This window comes from Poecile atricapillus, chromosome 2 (genome assembly GCF_030490865.1).
Source record: "Poecile atricapillus isolate bPoeAtr1 chromosome 2, bPoeAtr1.hap1, whole genome shotgun sequence".
Classification (NCBI taxonomy): domain Eukaryota; kingdom Metazoa; phylum Chordata; class Aves; order Passeriformes; family Paridae; genus Poecile; species Poecile atricapillus.
Window position 1 is genome coordinate 115,767,880 of NC_081250.1, and position 19,009 is coordinate 115,786,888.

Genomic DNA, 19,009 nt, shown 5'->3' on the forward strand with positions numbered 1-19,009 from the left:
GGAAAGAAAACCCAAACAAACAAAATAACAGGTACTGAAGGAAGAGGCTGCTTCTATAGGCACAAACACCACATGATGAACAAGCCCTATATTAGAGAAAAATCTAGCATGCATCTTCAACATTGCTTGCAGAAATCAAGGACAAGAAGTAACTGCTAAAAAACTATACAAGGAAATGCTGCCTTCTTTTAAAAATGTATAAGGAAATAATTACACTGATTAATAAAACACTGATATTCACAACCCACCTGAACTAAAACTGGTTTACATCTTCAGGAAAGAAGTCAAAATAGTACAGAACATTTCTTTTTTTCTCTTAAAAAGCAGAGAGTGCCACACCATCAAAGATAAACTGTTGCTGCATATAGATTTGAATCAACTTTCTTGTGCTTTCCATTCAGGGGATACAAAATACGAGGTCATGATTCCTGATAAACTGTTTACAATTATCAGATGCCTACACAAATCAAGCTTTTTTCCCTACCTAATTTATTATGGACTTGCTAAAACTACAGTAAGATGTAAAAGGTTTCAAGAAGTTTCTGTGAGAAATACTTAGGATATTTTACCAAAAAAACTGATTTTTCTTTAGTTCACCTATGTTTACCAATATATATGGTAAATGCACCTTGAGTATAAGAACTGCATGAAAACAGTCTGAAAAAAATAAAACATGGAAACTGATGTGTGAGACCATCAATCCCCTTCCTACTTCCAATTATTATTATTATTTTATTCTTTTTAAATACCATCACTGACAAAACCCAATGCAAGATACAGTCCCCAAGCCCACACCAAACTGCTTTGCTTTGCTGTGCATCTTTTCCAGCAGGTTTTCACACCTGCTTCTTCAGACAGAGCATCTGAAGGCTACAAAAGCACAACTTGTACTTCATCCGTCATGCTTATTTGTGTGATGTTTTTTCCAGATCTGGAAGTTTTTCAATTAGTGCTTTATGGTTCATGTTGATACTGGCTATAAGTCCTCCTTCATTGCCATCTGAGCCAGTGTAACTAATTTCTTCTCCAGTCAGGGTAGTCATATGGCCACCCAACGCTCTCAACACTGCATTTCCAGCACATATGTCCCACTTCTTAATGTAGGTGACATGGATATACACGTCAGCTTCTTCTTGATTCTTTTCAGGCACATCAAGGAGGGCCAACACTTTATAACCTAGAAGAAATGGGCAGAGGTAAAAAGAAAAAAAATAAACCAAGCTTTCCTGTAGAAACACATTAAAAGAACAATACCATTTTTCAATCCCTGTATCATGCTATCTTTTTCTCCCTGGCTTTACAATAGAAAGAAAATGTATACACTACTCTTTAATAAGCAAATCAGCCCAGGGCACTCCCCTTTATTATTCATTATGCAGTACAAAGCAATTGCTCAAAACAGTATCCATTCTTTTATGGATTTTTTTCAATTTTTCAACTCTTTGACCAATATACTTGTTTCATTAATCTGTCCATTTCTTCAATTTCTTAAACAGAGTCAAGTCCTGGATAAGACCAGCTAGAATCAGTTACACCTTAACTTTCTTGGTAATTGCATTACCAAGAAGCAATGCAAGACCTTCTTGACTAAAGAATTTGTAAGGCAGCTCTAGCTTTTCACATTAAAGACACAGAAAGATACATGTCTGTAAAAATAAAATTTTGCATGGCTTTTCTGAGACTTTAAAACTACTCTTGTTCACACTAGTGCCTCCCATTCATGTTCTATTAGACATTGCATAAATAAAAAGTATTCTAAAACTTCTTTAAATTGAGTATGAGGCAGATAAAAATGGACTTTAGTGATACTGATTTTCTCTTTTGACATAAATGCAATAAACAATATCAAACTTTAACGGCCTTTTTCTTAATTTTTTTAAAATTAGCCATTCCAACAGCTAACTAAAAAGCAACTGATTCTCTTCCATGATTGTGCCTGTCGTCACACAACCCTTTTTCTCCCACTGAGGCACCAGTGCCTTCCATGAGCATACATCAGTGCATCTCAATGAAAGGACCATAACAACATTGCTGGCCCAGACTTAGACTCAGTAACACACTGACTTGTGAACAGCCTGAAATCTGAACCAAGTTTGCATGTAGGTTCCTAAATACAGGAAAAAATGTGTCCCTATTGTCAAGGGTTTGCTTTCAGTGATGTGAAGATCAAAAGGCAAGAGGAAAAAGAGAATACACCACAGTACATCCTTTTGTCTAGTAACAGCTACACCATTAAAACATTATGAAGCAATAAAATGGATAGGATGCTTAAAGAACCAAACCTGCTCCACCAGCGGGGATTATCACAGTTTTATTTCCAAATGTCTGCCGTGCAACCTGCTCAACTTTTCCTGCATGGGAGCGGGACACAATAATCCTTGGAGTCTTCTCATTGTAGGAGGAACGAGCTTTTACATTTGACCCACCATCCACCATCGCCCAAGCTACAAGAGAAACAAAAATTCTGCTAAGATTTACAAAAGACAATCTCTGTTAATGTGAGGATAAAAGGGTACTTATTTAATAATATGTAACTGATACTTCAGACTTTCTATCTCTCAATACTGTAAAAGAGAAAGAGCTGACAGAGGATGGGGTGCATAGCCACATATGCACACAAGGGAAGAGAAAGAGGCCACACACACATTGGTGCATATGGCATTATCCCAAGCCTGACTGTTCTTGAGTAATACTTCCAAAAAACAGAATAACAGGGAAAAATCCCAAGTAGTTAATATTTAGAATTTGCAATTGGAAAGCTACCAAAATTAAAAGGATGGCTCCTAGTCAGAAATACATCCAATATTTCCTCAGACAATGTTTTTATGCAAGACCAAAAAGCCCCACTACCCTTTAAAGCATATCAAAAATGCTATGGAGTAATTTTGTTCAGAAGGAGAGTAACGCTAAAGAAGGAAATAGCTCAGGATAGTGCTACAAAGAAAAAATATTTGATGTTGTGTTTCAGAGAACTGAATTTAGAATCCACAACTTCCCACTTGTTTTATCATGAACTTCAAAGCCAAGCTTGGTAGGTGGCATCCCCCAACCATTAATTTGACATTTACTTAGTAAACTACCCAGCAATTTCATCTCAGTAGAGAGCCAGATTGTTTGGCAACAGACTGAGCTCTGTGTAATAACAATACTGACTGCCCTTTATTGCTTTGTATTTGTGTGGTAGTATTAGGAACAATTTGTCTCAAAACATATCAGTATTTCCAGCTTGGAAAATGAATACTTGTCACACAGAATGACAGAATTCATTGCATCTCATGATTCACGTCTGAACATTGAACACTTCACTATTATCAAAGGAAATAAATTTCCAACATTACAATGCTAAAAACCTATTTCTTCAGATAGGTATTGACACCTAAAAAAATATGTTCCAAAATCTCCAAGATTCTTGAAGCATATTGGAATATAGCACATACTTAAGTGACTGCTAATTAAATTCATATTTATAGACAGCAATATATTTAGCACAAAATGTTGAGTGTTCAGTGAGCCAAAAAAAGGACAACAAATACAAAATGCATTTATTCAGACTTAGTTTTTGTGCCAGAGCTACCGCAAAACTTCAGAACTCTAGAGGTCAGTATTGCCTAAGGGAAAATGTAAACAGAAATTCCTGTTTTAAATACACAGTAAGACACGAATACTTAAACTAGTCTGCATGCATTTCTGAAGGCCTCAAATTGTCAAACTTGCAGCAATGCTTGCTGATACATCATTAATACTAAAAAATTAATTACTTCACAGCTATGGCATTAAAAGCATGTTAGATAATCAATAAGACTACTAGACAGTCTTTCCTGTTACATGCAGTTGCCATTAAGATCTTTATTCAATTTTTTTTTATTCACACCAAATAAACAGGAGCTCCTAGGTATATTATCACAGACCCAAGTTATTCTGCTAAATGAGCAAAGTACTCATTTTTTCTAAAGATAAAAGAAACACATAAAACTGCTCAGTATTTGCAGGTTTAACTTGGTTTTTTTATTTGATATAAGCATTCTAATTGAAGGTATCTTAGCTCTTAAAAGTATTTTCAGCTAGTTTGTTCTAAATGCATCATTTTTATTTTAAACAAGGGTGGCATTTTCCTTTGTGGTTTTATAGCACAGAACACATCTAGAGCTCTAATTGTGTGGTCTGCTGCAGCACCCTTTTGCTGCTGGTACTATTTTCTCATTTATACCTACAAGATGTTTTCCCAAACACCAAATTTTAATTAATACTATGACTGACAATGATGGAAATATGTGAAGGCAGGAAGGTACCTGTGTATGATGAGAAGGGCTTGTGTATCACACCTATTACTGGTTTACCATTTACAGCCACACAAACCATTGTCGTGACATACTGTCGGAGATCCTCTGCGGGCAAAACAAGAAAGGGAGCAAGTTTACAATCAGATGCCAAGAACACAAAAGGAAAACAGACAGGAGATTATTCAGATTATTCTCTGAAGACTAGTTTACATTCTGCCTCTTTCAGTTATGTAACTTTGATGTATCTTCAAATAACCTTTCAGTTTTCAAAAGACTTTGAAAACTTTTCAGATTTCCAGAAATTTTTCCTGTTCAGTAGATGGAACCTATACTCCTACCAAATCTCATGCTATCAGCTGTGTCTTATGCAACACACGTTTTCATGGAAATCTGTGCCCCTGCATTCTCCCTTTTCTGCTTCATCTCCTATCCTCTAGTGGTTCAAAAATGGTAATTAAAAAGCAAAAAACATCCCCTGGAAAGCATAACTGTAACAGTGAAATAGTCACAAAAAAATTCCCATTTTTGTTACTTCCTAGAATTTTAGCTGGATTGCCTTGAACTGCTTATGTGACATCCTAAAATATTTGCAAAGGGGCCAGGCTCAATTCTACATGCTTTTTTGAAAAATGACAACAAAAATTTCCTTGTATCAAGTTAAATAGTATATTTACTTAGTATTCCCTTTCAATAAACAAAACCAAACATCTCAAATACTTAAAGTTGCCACAGTAATGACTGAAATAAAGAAACATGTAATTCCAGTACAATCCATAATTGACAGTTAACATTTATTACAGCAATTACTTAGTTGCAAGGATACCAAAATAATTTCTGAGTTGGAATATATAAAAGTACATATTGTAATTTGAGAACTACAGAGATTTCATTATATAATTTGTTCAATTAAATCACATTAGCTTTGACATAAGACACTTAAACAAGACATGTCCTGTTAAATACTTACTATTTTGTCTCCAGTTTAAAAGACAAACATAAGAATTACACAAATGATTTGTCAACAAGAATCAGCTACCTGTGTATTCTTGTGTAGCATCTAAGGGATCGATCCAGACAGTGACACTTTCTGCTGGCACTTCTTTAGGCTGTATTTTTTGCTTTATTTCTTCAGGAATACTGCGATCCCAGGAGACTGTCTCCTGATCAGCTGTATCAACACGCTCCTCAGAATTTATCTGTGGTGAAACAACAAAAGCAGTTGCATTAACATATCAGATACAGTAACTGTGGCACTTGGGAAAATTACAGGTTTGCTCACATTTTCTCTTTCTTCCTTCACCTCAAATGCAGGAATTAAGTAGTTTTTTCAGCAACTCACAGGCTATTATGATCATGTGACAAGCAATGCAAAACCACAATCCTGAATTTTACTGTGAACCACACCAGCTGGACACTGTTGCTTTGGCTGCAAGCTCTCCCTACTGAACATTCCCACAGTATGAATCGCATTTTTTTAAATCAATATTTAAATGCAGTTGATTCAAGTACTACAGGCAGAACATTTGACTCTGGAGAATCATACAGTACACAGACAGCAGGGGGTCTAAAATTCATTTCATACAGACCAGTAGAAGCACATGGAAATGTAGAGATATACTATCACCAGATATTATGCAAACTGTGCATGACTTGGATGAAATTGGAAGAAATCTTAGTATATATATTCCTGCTGTAGGCATTGAGTTACAACTAGAAATTTAAGCTGCTCAATTAAATTTAACTACTACACAACTGTCACACGAATTTATTTCACAAACAAGTCAGTAACATCCCATACCCATTTTTAGGGCAGGTTGGGGTAAGGTCCTAAGATGGCCTATGAAGAACATTTTTTAACAGCAGTCAAAAGTCACATTTAAGCCTATTGTCACCTGCTGCCCAGCTTAATGAACGTTACTCCACAGCAGAGGGCATTTCAGTACATCAAGCAGAGCTTGGCCCGGTAGGGAAGCACACAGCACCGATCTGCTGAATGGAATAACATTCTGCAAAACCCAACACAACGTCCTTGTTACTGCAGTAGCACAATATTTTTGGATGACCAGAGATGCAGTTGTCCCAAAAGCTGAAGGCAAGTGACATGGAAAGACAACGAAAATGAAGGAGCTATCATTTGAGTGTGACAGACCTTACATGAGCAGGATTTTTACATAACTCACATCATAACAAGAAAAGGCATCACACACACCTCAACTGTAACAGGGTATTAACCAAGAATTAAGGGCCATTTTCTCCAAGACAACTCAAAAAGAAAAAGGAAGCAGAACTGCAGCAACTCCAGCCATACATCATAGCTGTCTTCTCACATAAAAACAGTATTTGAAGCATTATATGTCAAACATGGAGCTCTTGAAGTGGCCGTGACATTTACAAATTAAACATCTGTCACTATGCAATAAACCTGATGATTGCATTTTCCCCTAGGGAAAACAAACAGTTCTGCGAAGTCAAGATGAGTAGTTCCACAGACTTGGCAGACTCAACATAGCCCTTGGGCAGTTCCTAAGTTCCACTACAGCACATGACATACCATCATAAAAAAAACATTTCCACAATAGAAGAAAGGGGCCTCCAAGAAGTTAAGGGGTTGGAACCAATGCTCAAAAGGAGGAATATTTTGTTAAACCTGTTGTTACAGTACACTAGAATGTAAAGGCTGAAACTATCTGAAAGGTACTGTTTTCAGAGAAACACTGCCTACTAGTTCAGATTCTGTACCAGTGACTCTGACACTGCAGTATTTATAATGCCATAACGTGAGGAGTCTCTCTCGACAGACATGATTATTGCATTAGGGGAAAAAAAAACAACAAAACAAAACAACCCAAAAACAACAGCAACAACAAAAAAAAAAACCTGGGGAAGTAGTGATAAGGTTGCATAGACATATGGAGAAAGACAAAAAAAAAACCCAAAACCAAAACCTCAAGTGGTTCACTCGTTCTTCCTTTCATATGACCATTTACTCTTTAGCTTTGGCTGAATACTTGCCTGAGAGGGGCTCATCAACCCTTAAAACTTCTTTCATTCCTCCTGTTTTTTGTTTTGGTTTTTTTTGTTAATGAAGGAGACTCTACCTGGAAAACATGCCTCTGTGTTAATTCCATGTTCCTATTTGTCATTCTCATTTGCTGGCAGCTTCCAGAGGCCACGACCTTACACTTTAAACATCATTCTTCTCAAGCGATATGGATATGTAGTTCACTGCAATCCCAAACCCTCACTCATAAATTAGGAGTACCTATGGTATAAAGACAATCACAAGGCCAAATTTTTCAGGAACTAGACCTTATTTCAGCAAGATGCTCTGGGGTTAATTGCCTAACAGCTGTAAGGTGTAGAAGTCCATCTGGGGAAGTTCTGGAAGCTGAGCACTGACAAGAAGGTTAACTACATTTTGGCAATCTTCCCCAGTTATGCTTGAAGCAAAAGCCATTCTCACAAGGAACTGCATCAAACACAGAGGTTTAATAAAATATATGTAAATCAGTGCATGGAATATTGCTGAAAAGTAAAAAAAAAAACAAACCCAAAACCTCAAAACCATTATTTTATAAATAAGGCAGTCTGGCTGCATCTCACCAGTACAGTGCTTCCCCAAAACCAGCCTGTAAGGTGCAGGAACTCCATAACAAATGAGGGATGCTGCTCATGGGAGCCAGCAGCAGAGGTCCAATACCAACACCAGGATCAGTCCACAGTGTGCCTTCCAAAGCACCCAGGTGTTTCCAGCCTTTGTAAACCTCTGCACAGAGAACACTCCTGTCCAGCACACTGGTGACTGGAACACAGATCTGCCCAGGAACACAGGAAGCAACTCCAGCATTCCACAAACTTGTCTGGATAAATGCAGTGCTCTGAACAGCCAACAGTCCTAACCACTTCAGGGAACCTCACAGAGGCTCTTTGTCCTGTGCTGGTTTAGTCTCTACCAGCACTTCCTGCTGTCTTTGTAGCTCATCACCCAAAAAACCTGCTTGAATAATAGCTAGCTGTCCCTGGCATGGCGCACAACTTCAGGCTTTCTCCTGGTCTGAAAGAGTGGAACACAACTGTAGTTTTGCCTTTGAATTCACCCATCAAAGGTAAGTTAAAGTGAAAAAATATAAGCAAACACCCCCTCCCTCCTCCAAAATAGAAGCTTCTGTTCAAATACTTCAAACCAGACATCAGTACATGAAAATGCAATGCTTTTCTCAGAAAGTGTTTGGTGGCATGTTATTTTTTTTTTAATTTAGTACTTCCTCTCCTTCCCTTTATACTTCTCATTTTATGAGCTCAATAATCATTTTACATTTTAATATGCAAATAATATGAAGTAGAACAGCATTTTATTCCTGAGAGCATCAATAACCCCATTGGAAAATTATGTCGTCTGAAATCCAAATCTTAGTGCTGTTTCATTAGAAAATAAAACAAGAACAACACAAATACTATCACACCTGTATTATAAAAATACCAATTAAGCTACTCAAACTGAAAGAAAAAAATAATAAAAAAAAATACAACAAAAACCACCCAAAAAACAACTCCCCCCTCAGATTACCAGTCAGAATATGAACATAAGAGTACTCCAGGTATTACCTTTCAAAAACAGAGATTGCAACAGGTTGCCCAGAGAGGTAGTAGATGTCCTTTCCCTCAAGTATTCTGGGTCAGGTTGGATGAGGCTCTGAGCAACCTGACTGAGTTGAAGATGTCTCAGCTCATTACAAAGATGTTGGGCTAGATGGCCTTTAAAGGTCTCTTCCAGCCCGAATTATTCTATGATTCTATGACTCAATGGATAAGTCTATTGATTTGAACAGGACTAAGGAAATGAAAAGCATTAGTAAATGAAATGAAAACATTAGTAAAACATTAATAGGTGTCTGTTTTTCTGTTTTGTTGGTGTACTGATGCTGCATGACCTGCACAGCCACTTCACCAGAGATGATAAGCATTATGCATGCCCAAGACTCAACTTTTCCACCTGTATCCACCTGACATGAGATGGAGGAAAAAAGTGGAGAGAAAAAAGTAAATGCAAACATTTGCAAACAATAAACCAATAGTTTCAACATCTTCTTTCTGAGTGACTGAGAAATGTCCTCTGTAGATTGTGGAAGATATTTTATAATTACATATACCTTCTGAACTAATGTCTAGAGCAACCACTAAGAGTTCATGTTCATGTCTGTCCAATCTGGTGGCCTTCTAGATGGAGTGACTGCAACAGTTGACAAGGGTTCCAAGACCAACCAGTGTTATCTGTCTAGACTTCTGTAAGGCCCACATGACATCATTACCTCCAAATTAGAGAGACATAGATTTAAAGATTATTCAGTAGATAAGGAATTGGATGGATGAACACAGACAGGAAGTTGGGGTCAACAACTTGTACACCAGTGATGGTCTCCCTCAAGGCTCCGCTTTGGGACTGGTGCTGTTTTATATCTTTATCAATGACAACAGTAAGATCAAATGGACCCTCAGCAAGTTTGCAGATGACTTGAAACCAAGCAGTGCACTTGACACGGCAGAAGGAAGGGAGACTGTCCTGAGGGACCCGGACAAGCTGGAGGAGTTGGTTCATGAGAACCTCATTAAGTTTAACAAGTGCAAGATGCTTCAGCTGGTTTGGGGTAATCCCAGGAAAGAGTACAGACTGGGGGAACTCACTGAGAGCAGGATGACAGAGACAACCTTGGGGTTTATCACGGATGTGTGCTCACAGCCCAGCCAGCCAACTACCTCCTGGGATGCATCAAAAAGGCAGCATGGCCAGCAGGTGGAAGGAAGCGATTCTCCCCCTCTCCCCTGCCATGGTGAGAGCCCACCTGGAGTGCTGCAACCAGGTATGGAGTCCTCAGCACAATAATGATGTGGACTTGCTAGAGTGGGCCCAGAGAAGGGCCACAGAGATGATGAGAGGGGTGAACACCTATCCTACAAAGACAGGCTGAGAACTGGCCTGGAAGAGAGAGAAGGCTCCTGGGAGACATTAAGGTCTCTTAAGTGCTTAAATGGTGTTTATAAAGAAAGAGGGAGAATAACTTCTTACATGGGCAGATAGGGATAGGACAAGGGGGAATAGTTTTAAAGTAAAAGAGGAGAGATCTGGCTTTTAGAGAGAGATTTTAGGAAGAACTTTACTGTGAGGGTGGTGAGGCACTGGATCATGTTGCCTAGTGAAGTTCTGGATGTCTCATCCCTCAAAGTGCTCAAGACAAGACTGAATGGGGCTTTGAGCAACTTAGTCTGGTGGAAGGCATTGCTGCCCATGACAGGGTAGTTGGAACAAGATGACCTCTAAGGTCCCTTCCAACACAAGTCATTTTATGACTCTACAATACCCACAACTTCACACCTTTGAAGGTATGACCTATGGGGTAGCTGCATGGGACTTTAACTGAATCGCTCTTACCTGGCTGTGGTTCAGAGATGTCCCAGCTCAAAGGAGAGTGGTTGAAACAGCAGTCTTTGGGATTTCCCCCACTTGGAGACCCCTTCAATCACTGCTGCACTGCACCAAAGAGCAGCCCTACACTCACTGCATTACAAGACAGACTGCTTTACCTGCATTGGCTCTGCTTCTCTGTTTTTCTCCTCAAATGTATCAGAGGTGAAAGCTGTCTCAGCTTCTCACAGCATCTGTACATACACAAACCGTGTGAAGGAATCAGATGCCAAAACCTCTGAATGTAAATACCCACTCCACAAGTCAAGACATATAAATATGCTCAACAGGAGAGCAAAAAGGACTCAAAGCACCATTATTTCCAGTATCTGAGGAAAATATCTAACCTACTCTGGTTACAAAACAATGCTGCAGAATCTGTTACAAAGGGAGGGATGTGCATGCACACCAAGATCACACCAAAACTTAGCTCACCTGCATCCAGGACCATTCATGATCCCTCCCTTACAACTTTCGAATTTGGGGGTGGTGAATAGCAATTTTCACTACGAATGAAAGCTGCTTTTTGAAAACTTAGGTTACTTAACTCCAAAAAGAATATAAACTGGGAAATCAAAGTACCACTTCTTTTTGTAAATTTAAAATGCCTTTAAGCTTTAAAAAAATTGAATAGTAGCCTTACCAACATAGTTAAAAAACACCCTGATTTTATTCACTACATGGACATTTTCAAAGCCAGATGCATGCTTTTGAAAAGGTTCTTTTCCTCCTTAGATTACCACAACATGTTAGAAAGAAAACATAAGCTTTTACAGGTGATCTTCATGACTTTCAAAAATGTTCCTCTTGCCAAGGCTATATTTACATGGAATATTAGCAAATGTGTAAGGTATAAAATCATACAAATGTATAAAATAATAAGTATAAAACCCTCCAGTCTCATGATGACATTCATTTAATCAGAAAACAACAAGTACTTCTATAATTACACCATGACACTGAAAGAGGACATGTGCCTTTTCCAAGGCACCTAAGTCAAGACAGACAGAGGTTTTCCTCTAACATCAACTACATCTTTCATTTTAGCAACAAGAAGTCACCTTATGCAGGAACAAGATGACAGAACATGCAAAGAAGAATCTGGGCAAGCCTAAATGTCAAGTAGTTCAATTAGTGCTTATCAAAACTCGTTAGGTGACTTTGGCCATTAAGCCAGCAGGAAGCAGACTGAAACAAACAGGATCTAATAAATGATAAAGACATATCCAGTGACAATTCTGCTTCTACAGACTTGCAATGAATGGACGTTGATGAAAACAACAAAAGTGGAGTTGAGGGAATCGGCACAGATCACAGGATTCACTGTTTCCACCAGTAATCTGCAAAAACAACTAGAATTTTAGACCAGGAAAAGAAAGCCAGTTGCTCATTAGCTCACCAAAACCACACAAGTGGTTTCAGTAGATGGCTAAGTTCTCCATTACAGTTCTATACAAACCCAAGTCTAGCAAAGAGAAAGAGATACCTTGCTTGTCACAAGAGTTGCAACACTTCATTTTAAGAAAACATCCAAATAAGGACAAATTAGAAATCTACCAATAAAACAGATAATACCCAAAAAAGTCCACTGTTAGTGAGTGGCTGCACTAAGAAATTCAAGTCTCCAGATGCTCAGCTGATAGATTAAACACCCACAGTGTACAAACAAGCCAAATGAACTACTTGTAATTGCCTCTGAAAAGATAATCACAGAATTCATTAGCATACAGTTACACTCTTTAACTTCATTTTTATGCAGAGAGAGTGGGCATAAGTCATCTGGCATCATTTGGAACCCATGTGAGGAGATGCATCTCCAGACAACATCTATTACTGAGATTTCAGATTAACATTAACACTTCTTGTTTTACTTAGAAACCCACTGGCAGTTGCAAAGATTATCCAGGTCAGAAGAACATAAATTTCATTAAAAGCCCTAAGATACGAGGAGGCTATTCTCACAAGATGAAAAGACAAATTAATGAACCTACTCACTAAAGTGCAATACCTCTGAAGTTTAAGTAGTATTTTCTTTTCTAAAACTACTTCTTTAACATATCTATCTTTTACACAGAATCCATATCAATTGCAGAGCTTGCCATCTCACATGAAATTCCAGTTTTTTTAGGTATGGTAGTTGGCACTGTGGTCAGAAGCCTATAAACAGTGAGTTGAAACCTAGATAGTACTTCAGATAGCCTGATAAAAAAGAAATGCTTGGAGCCATTAATCTTCAAAAGTCAGATTAATTTAGAAGAAAAAGTAAAACTGACATGTTCTTAAAGTTTCATTTCAAGCACCGAGGCTGGCATTATCATGCATAAGCTTGAAATGTGATATTTATCCTCAGTCTTAACTAGGAAAGAGACATAAGAACATTTGGATTCAGAACAGTGGCAAGACTCATAAAAAGATACTCAAAGAGGAAGACTGCGATTTTCACCACAGTTGCAATATGAAAAAAAGGGAGCAAACAAGATGAAACTCTGTTCAGTATTTACACTAGAAAAGAAGATATAAGTGCAACTCTAGAACAAAAGTAAGTCAAAACAGCTCAAAATGAGAACGTAGGGCAGAATACAATCTGATCAAAGACTGAAATCTGCATCCTGTGAAAGCAACTCCAGTATAGCACAGCAGTGAAATAGCAGAATTGTGTGGGTCACTTTAAAATTGGCTTTTCCAGTCAGAGGACATGAGGTAATCTGGGCAAACTGCAAATTTAAGGAACAGTCTGTCAATCATTCCTGCCTTTGTGATCAAGCAGGGCTGCTCCTTCAGATATGCTGGACATTGGCTGAAGTGGGAAGTGAACCAGGTTACTCCTAAATAACCTTTCTTTTAAATAATTTTTATTTTTAATTTTTACTCAGGATACAATCAGTTATCAAGATCCTGACACTGATCCCTGGACAGGCCACATTAAAGGAGTAAGACCCTAAGGCATGATACTGAGAGGGATCTTTCAGCAGGTAATGCTGCTGAAACCCTGGTATCATGAGATCGTTTCTTCACAGAACATACTCGCATTTCTGGCTAGTCTATCACTGAATTTCAAAAAAAATGCCTCCCCAGTCTATTCCCACCCCAGCAGCAGGGCTGGATCAAGCATCTGTTTAATCTCCTTACCTAATTCCCATCCCAGTCCTTATCACATCACCATTGCACCAGCAGAAGAATAAATAAGGCTGCTTGGAGAACCAACCAGGAAAGAAGAAACCCAGAAAAGATAAACAAAATAAATAAAAAATGAAAGCAGCAGAGAGAATGATTACAGCTGGATCAGAGCTTTAACTTGTTAGCATGACAAATAAATGAGGCCAACGTATTGTAGTGGTAATACAATACATATTGTATTACCTCAAACCTGTAATTGCAGTTGAGAACTTCACCAGGAGAAAGCAGTGCACGTGTTTTAGCATTAAGTATATTTTAAAATCAATTGTACAAAGATGCTTTATGGAATACACATGAAAACATTTACTGCCAGATGTTGAGTGCAATCAGACAACACTGGGTAATAACCAAGGAAGCAGTAAGTGGCTTGCCCCTTTGTCTCTTATCCTTCTCAAGCCTATTTCTGAGGGATATAAAAACTCCACCACTAAATCTAAACCAAATTTACTCAGTGATAAAACACAATTGAGCTGCACCTCTTTGGTCTTACCTAACACAGACTTGAGTAGTCTGAACTGATGCAAATGCATCTATTTATATTAAACAGAGCAGTTGATGTCAGCAGTGGAGTTCCTCTGTAGAGACAATATCTTTATTCAAGAGAACAAAGGCAAATACTTTCTGTGGGATTTTTTTCCCCTCAAATTTTGAAAGGGCTTTTTTTATAAATCCCAACTCATTGTATTATAAGACTTTTCTCAGATTTATTTCAGCTTCTGCAAGTGAGAAGCCTGACTCTTCCATCTTCTCTTAATAACCACACTTTAAGAGACTCAGATCTTCTTCAGAAAGACTGTTTGCGTGCTTTCTCTTTTTATGTCCAGCAGCACAAAACAGGGAATCCAATGCTGCTCACTGACTTAAGTTTATTTCAGTCGAATGACTTTTCCCATTGGTTACTTTGTACCACTGGAAAGTCACAGTTATTCTTAGAGAATCACAGAGTAATTAGAATTGTTTGGGCTGGAAGGAACTTTCCAGATCTCATTCCAACCCCCCTGCCATGGGCTGGGACTTCTTCCACTAAAACAGGTTGCTCAAGGCTTATCCTGCCTGACCGTGAACATTTCCAGGTCATCCACAACTTCTCTGGACAACCTGGTCCAGTGCTTCAGCACTCCCACAGTAAAGAATTGTGTCCAATTTAAACCTGTCCTCTTTCAATTGAAAGCCATTCCCCCCCTTGCCCAGTCAACACATGCCCTTGTACAAAGCTCCTCTCCAGTTCTCCCCTTCAGGTTCTGAAAGGCTGCTGTAACGTCTTGCAGGAGCCTTCTCTTGTCCAGGCTGAACAACTCAATTTCCTTTGCTTTAAAGGCATATTTTAGCACCTAGTTTTTGTGCTGGTTCATCTTTTTCCTGGCTGCAGCATTTGGAAACATTTTAAATACTGAGGTACTCCTGTTAAGCTCAAGAACTTCAGGATGTGAGAAAATCAGCATTTTGCATGAGCTTACTCTTGGAATTATTGCAGTTTTTGTTTGACAGCTATTATTAGCATCATCTTCTCTAGCAAGGAGAGAAGAGGAGGTTTATTTGACTACAGCAGCATCTTTTATTCTGGAGTCACTCTGTACAGGGGGCTAAGACTACAGATATAAAGTAAGGTATTTCTTACATGATGCAATTTTATACCGCCTCAGAAAATCCTCTATAATCCCTATATTCACACCAAAACTCAGCAGGTCTATTCTATGAAAGAGCTGCAGTTTTAGATGGGTTGCTCTGAAGTTACACTTGAAGGATTAGTAGATTGAGATAATACCTTACCTTCACACAGTATGTATATAGTAAGAGAAGAAAGCTTTTATTTTAGTTTGGGCAGATGTTTATGAATACATCTTCATCACAGACTTTAAGAGACAAAATGCCTTATCAGTGTATATACAGCTTAGTGAGTATTTTTTAAACACCACATGAGGTAAACTGTTATTATCCCCATCATGTTCTTAAAATACTTAACATCCCACAGCTGATCTGTCAGACTGAATAACTCCAGATCACCTGAAAAATTTGTCAAGTACACTCATCCTAGACATCCTTAGTTCTCGAGCTCAGTCAATCTAAGGAGTGGGGAAAACGAAAAGACATGCCTGGTATTTTCCAGTTCCACAGACCTATGCACACATTTTCAGTTTTATATTGCCTTTGAGAACATATCTACACTTTCAAAAGTACCATCTATTCTTAAAGAATAGCAGCACACATCACCTGTGAGGAAAATAAAAGGGAGTAGCAAAGTTTTTTAAAAGTAGATGTTCAAAGTTAATACCCTCTGCCAGAAAGACACAAGTCAGACCGTCACTGCTAAGAATCCCAGGCTCCAGAGCAGAGTTTACATGAGACCACAGAGCAGGCAATACACAGTTCCTCAAGCCCAGACAGAATCCCAGCCTTCTCTAGAAGCACAGACAACTCTTACATCTAGATTAATGAAGTCCCTCCATCTGTGAAAGGGGAGAAAGCAGAGATTTCAAGTCAGCTAAGCTGTAAAGCCAAGATCTCTGAGAGCACTGAATAATGCAAGAGAACAGGGGTCAATACTTTTTCTTCCTTTAACACTGGGCCTGTGAAGGTGCCTTGTCAATCCAGGATATCTTCAAAACAGAACCTGCATAATCTTTCTGTAGAGGAAGATTAGTTACATCTCAAGTTTATTTCAAACATTGAAAAATCTGTTATTTCCTCAATTTGTTGTTTCCTCTAGATTTCATATTCAATTAGTTCTTTACAACACTTTAAAACCCCACCAAAACAAACAACCCCCCCCTCAAAAAGCCAACAAACAAAAAAACATTTTTTTGGAACTTTCAAAACAGCTACGGAAAATCTAATAGTAACTCAATAAGCAAAAACTAGACTTAGCTACTTCTTCTCTCAACCCATCCAGTAGAAGCATGCAACCACCACCTCTGAGATCCAAATTTAGGGCTTTCTATCCATTTCAAATGGCTGCGAAAAGCTAAGGAATTTAACATCGAAAGACAGAAGTTCCCACTGATTGAAGTGAAGGCAGAAACAATGCCAATAAACCCCCAGAATCCTCAAAGTATAGTTGAAAGGCTAGGGTGCGACCTTAAGAGGTAGACCCAGATTTCAGAAGTGACGGAGAGCAGGAAGGGGTGTACACCTTTGAAAGCAAAGTAAACTCATTTTGTTCAGGTAGGCAGTGATCCACAGTATTGACACAGCTGGGCTTATCTGTCCTGCAGCCATGAGAGCTGAACACCCGCTTACTGCAGCACTATGCTCCTAAGCCTCGAATTCTCAGGCGCTGCTCCCGCTCCTGGCTCTCCCCAAAACTGCCGGCACGAAAGACAACTGGAAGGAAGGGTAACTACCAAAACAGCGGCATTCCTCATCTCTGCACCTCAACCGTAGCCGGAATTTGCACTGTGCAAGTGCAACTCTATCCTTAACCGCAGAGCTCATGGACCACAACGGCGAGATCCGGTGTTCCCCCCACCCCTCCACGCCCATAGTGTTTGATACTGTTTCACCTCGCCTGGCTTCTCCTGCAACCCAACACCCACGGCCACGAGCGTGAGGTGGCACTGCCGCAAATTCAGCGGGAGGGGAAGGAAAAGCGCAATCGAGGGCAGCGCTTCCCGCCGCGGTACAACGGGAGCGGCGGCGGTGCGGAGTTGCCCGGCGCCGGGGCTCGGCACCGCGGTCCCAGCGCCGGGCCCGCGGCAGCCCCCGCCCCACGGAGGGCGCCTGGCACCCACCTGCACGGCGGGGAAGGCGCCCTTCAGCAGGTAGAACATCCTGCGGTTGGAGAGGAGGTCGCCGGTCGTCAGCTGCTCCTCGGCCCCCTCCCGCGTCTTCCCCTTGGCCTTGGCGTTGAGGACGTTCCCCTCGCGGACCCGCTTCACCTCCTCCCCGCCCCTGACGGCGGCCAGCACGGACACGGCCAGCAGCTCCCGCAGGTCCACGGCGCCGCCGGGCGCAGAGCCAGGGGGCGTCTCGGGCCCGCCGGCCGCCGGCTCGCTCAGCATGAAGAAGGCGAAGCGGCCGGCCAGGAAGCCGGAGTAAAGGTGGTAGAGGACGCCCAGCCCCAGCAGGCAGAACACGGCCATGCCGAGCGGCGAGAGGCGGATGCCCATGGGGGCCATGGCCGCGGGGCGGGCGGGTGGCGGGGCCGGGCAGTCACCACAATTCCATGGCACGGCCGGGGCGCTCCGCTCCCGCTGCTGCTTCTTCTGCTGCTGCGGCGGCGCCGGGCCGGCTCCACGCTCGCGGCCGGCAGGCAGCGCCGTCTGTATCCGGGTCAGGCGGAGGCGGAGCCCGCACTGAGCATGTCCCGCTGCCCCGCAGGCTCCAGGGAGTGCCGCCGCTACCTCCGGGCTCGGCCATGGCAGCACACGCCGTCCATCGCCCGCTGGTTCTCCTGAGCGCTGTGGTTTGGGGTGGTTTATTCCTCTGGGCAGCAGATGCAGCAGGAGCCCCCGGCGGCGGGGCTGAAGGAGCTGCTCCGCCCGCGGGCCAGGAGCCCGAGCCCGAGCCCGCCCCGCACACTGGGAAGCAGTTTCCACATGGAAATCGCTGTTGGCATAAATTGCCGCTAAATTTCTGAAGATGCAGTGCTGAGCATCACTGTTAAGCGGCTCTTGTTTTTGTCATGCTGATTCGGGAAGTTTGGGACTCTTTGCCCCCTTGTTCCTCGAGGAATTCCTCTCATTCAGTAAAATGAAACAAATCCAAATGTTTCCTCAACCAAGTGATGTGATAAAGGCCTGCCTGTCTTAATATATACTTTTTCTTTGCACCTCAGTTGTTTTGGGGGAGTGTGAAACTTAATAGCCAGGATGGACATCTGGGGTGGGAACTAGGAAGAGTCTGATTTCTTTCTGTTCTTATTTATGATTCCGTTTAGTAGTTTTCAGGAAATTACAAACAAACAAAATTATGTTAATTTGGCATTGTTTGAATTAATTACATATTTTTTACTCGAACAATGTTCTTATCTGTTGATACACAGGTTGTAGAAACAGATCTTGGTAGTGACTGTGGGAAGATGTAATTACTAGGGATCATGCATTATAAGTGTTTTCTCGGGAATTTTTTTTTAAGTGTTAAACTTACATAATTA

The 19,009-nt window shown here is 40.5% G+C and overlaps 1 protein-coding gene across 1 annotated transcript; it reads right to left on the reverse strand.

Annotated features, from left to right (window-relative positions):
• Positions 1-686: 686 nt before the first annotated feature.
• On the reverse strand, positions 687-18,186 carry BPNT2 (3'(2'), 5'-bisphosphate nucleotidase 2). The gene is made up of 5 exons (XM_058831768.1): positions 17,646-18,186; positions 5,317-5,476; positions 4,290-4,385; positions 2,283-2,444; positions 687-1,177 (listed from the first exon to the last, which is right to left on the reverse strand). Exons 1-5 carry the CDS (start codon positions 18,030-18,032, stop codon positions 906-908), a joined length of 1,077 nt encoding a protein of 358 aa, XP_058687751.1. The 5' UTR covers positions 18,033-18,186; the 3' UTR covers positions 687-905.
• Positions 18,187-19,009: the final 823 nt, after the last annotated feature.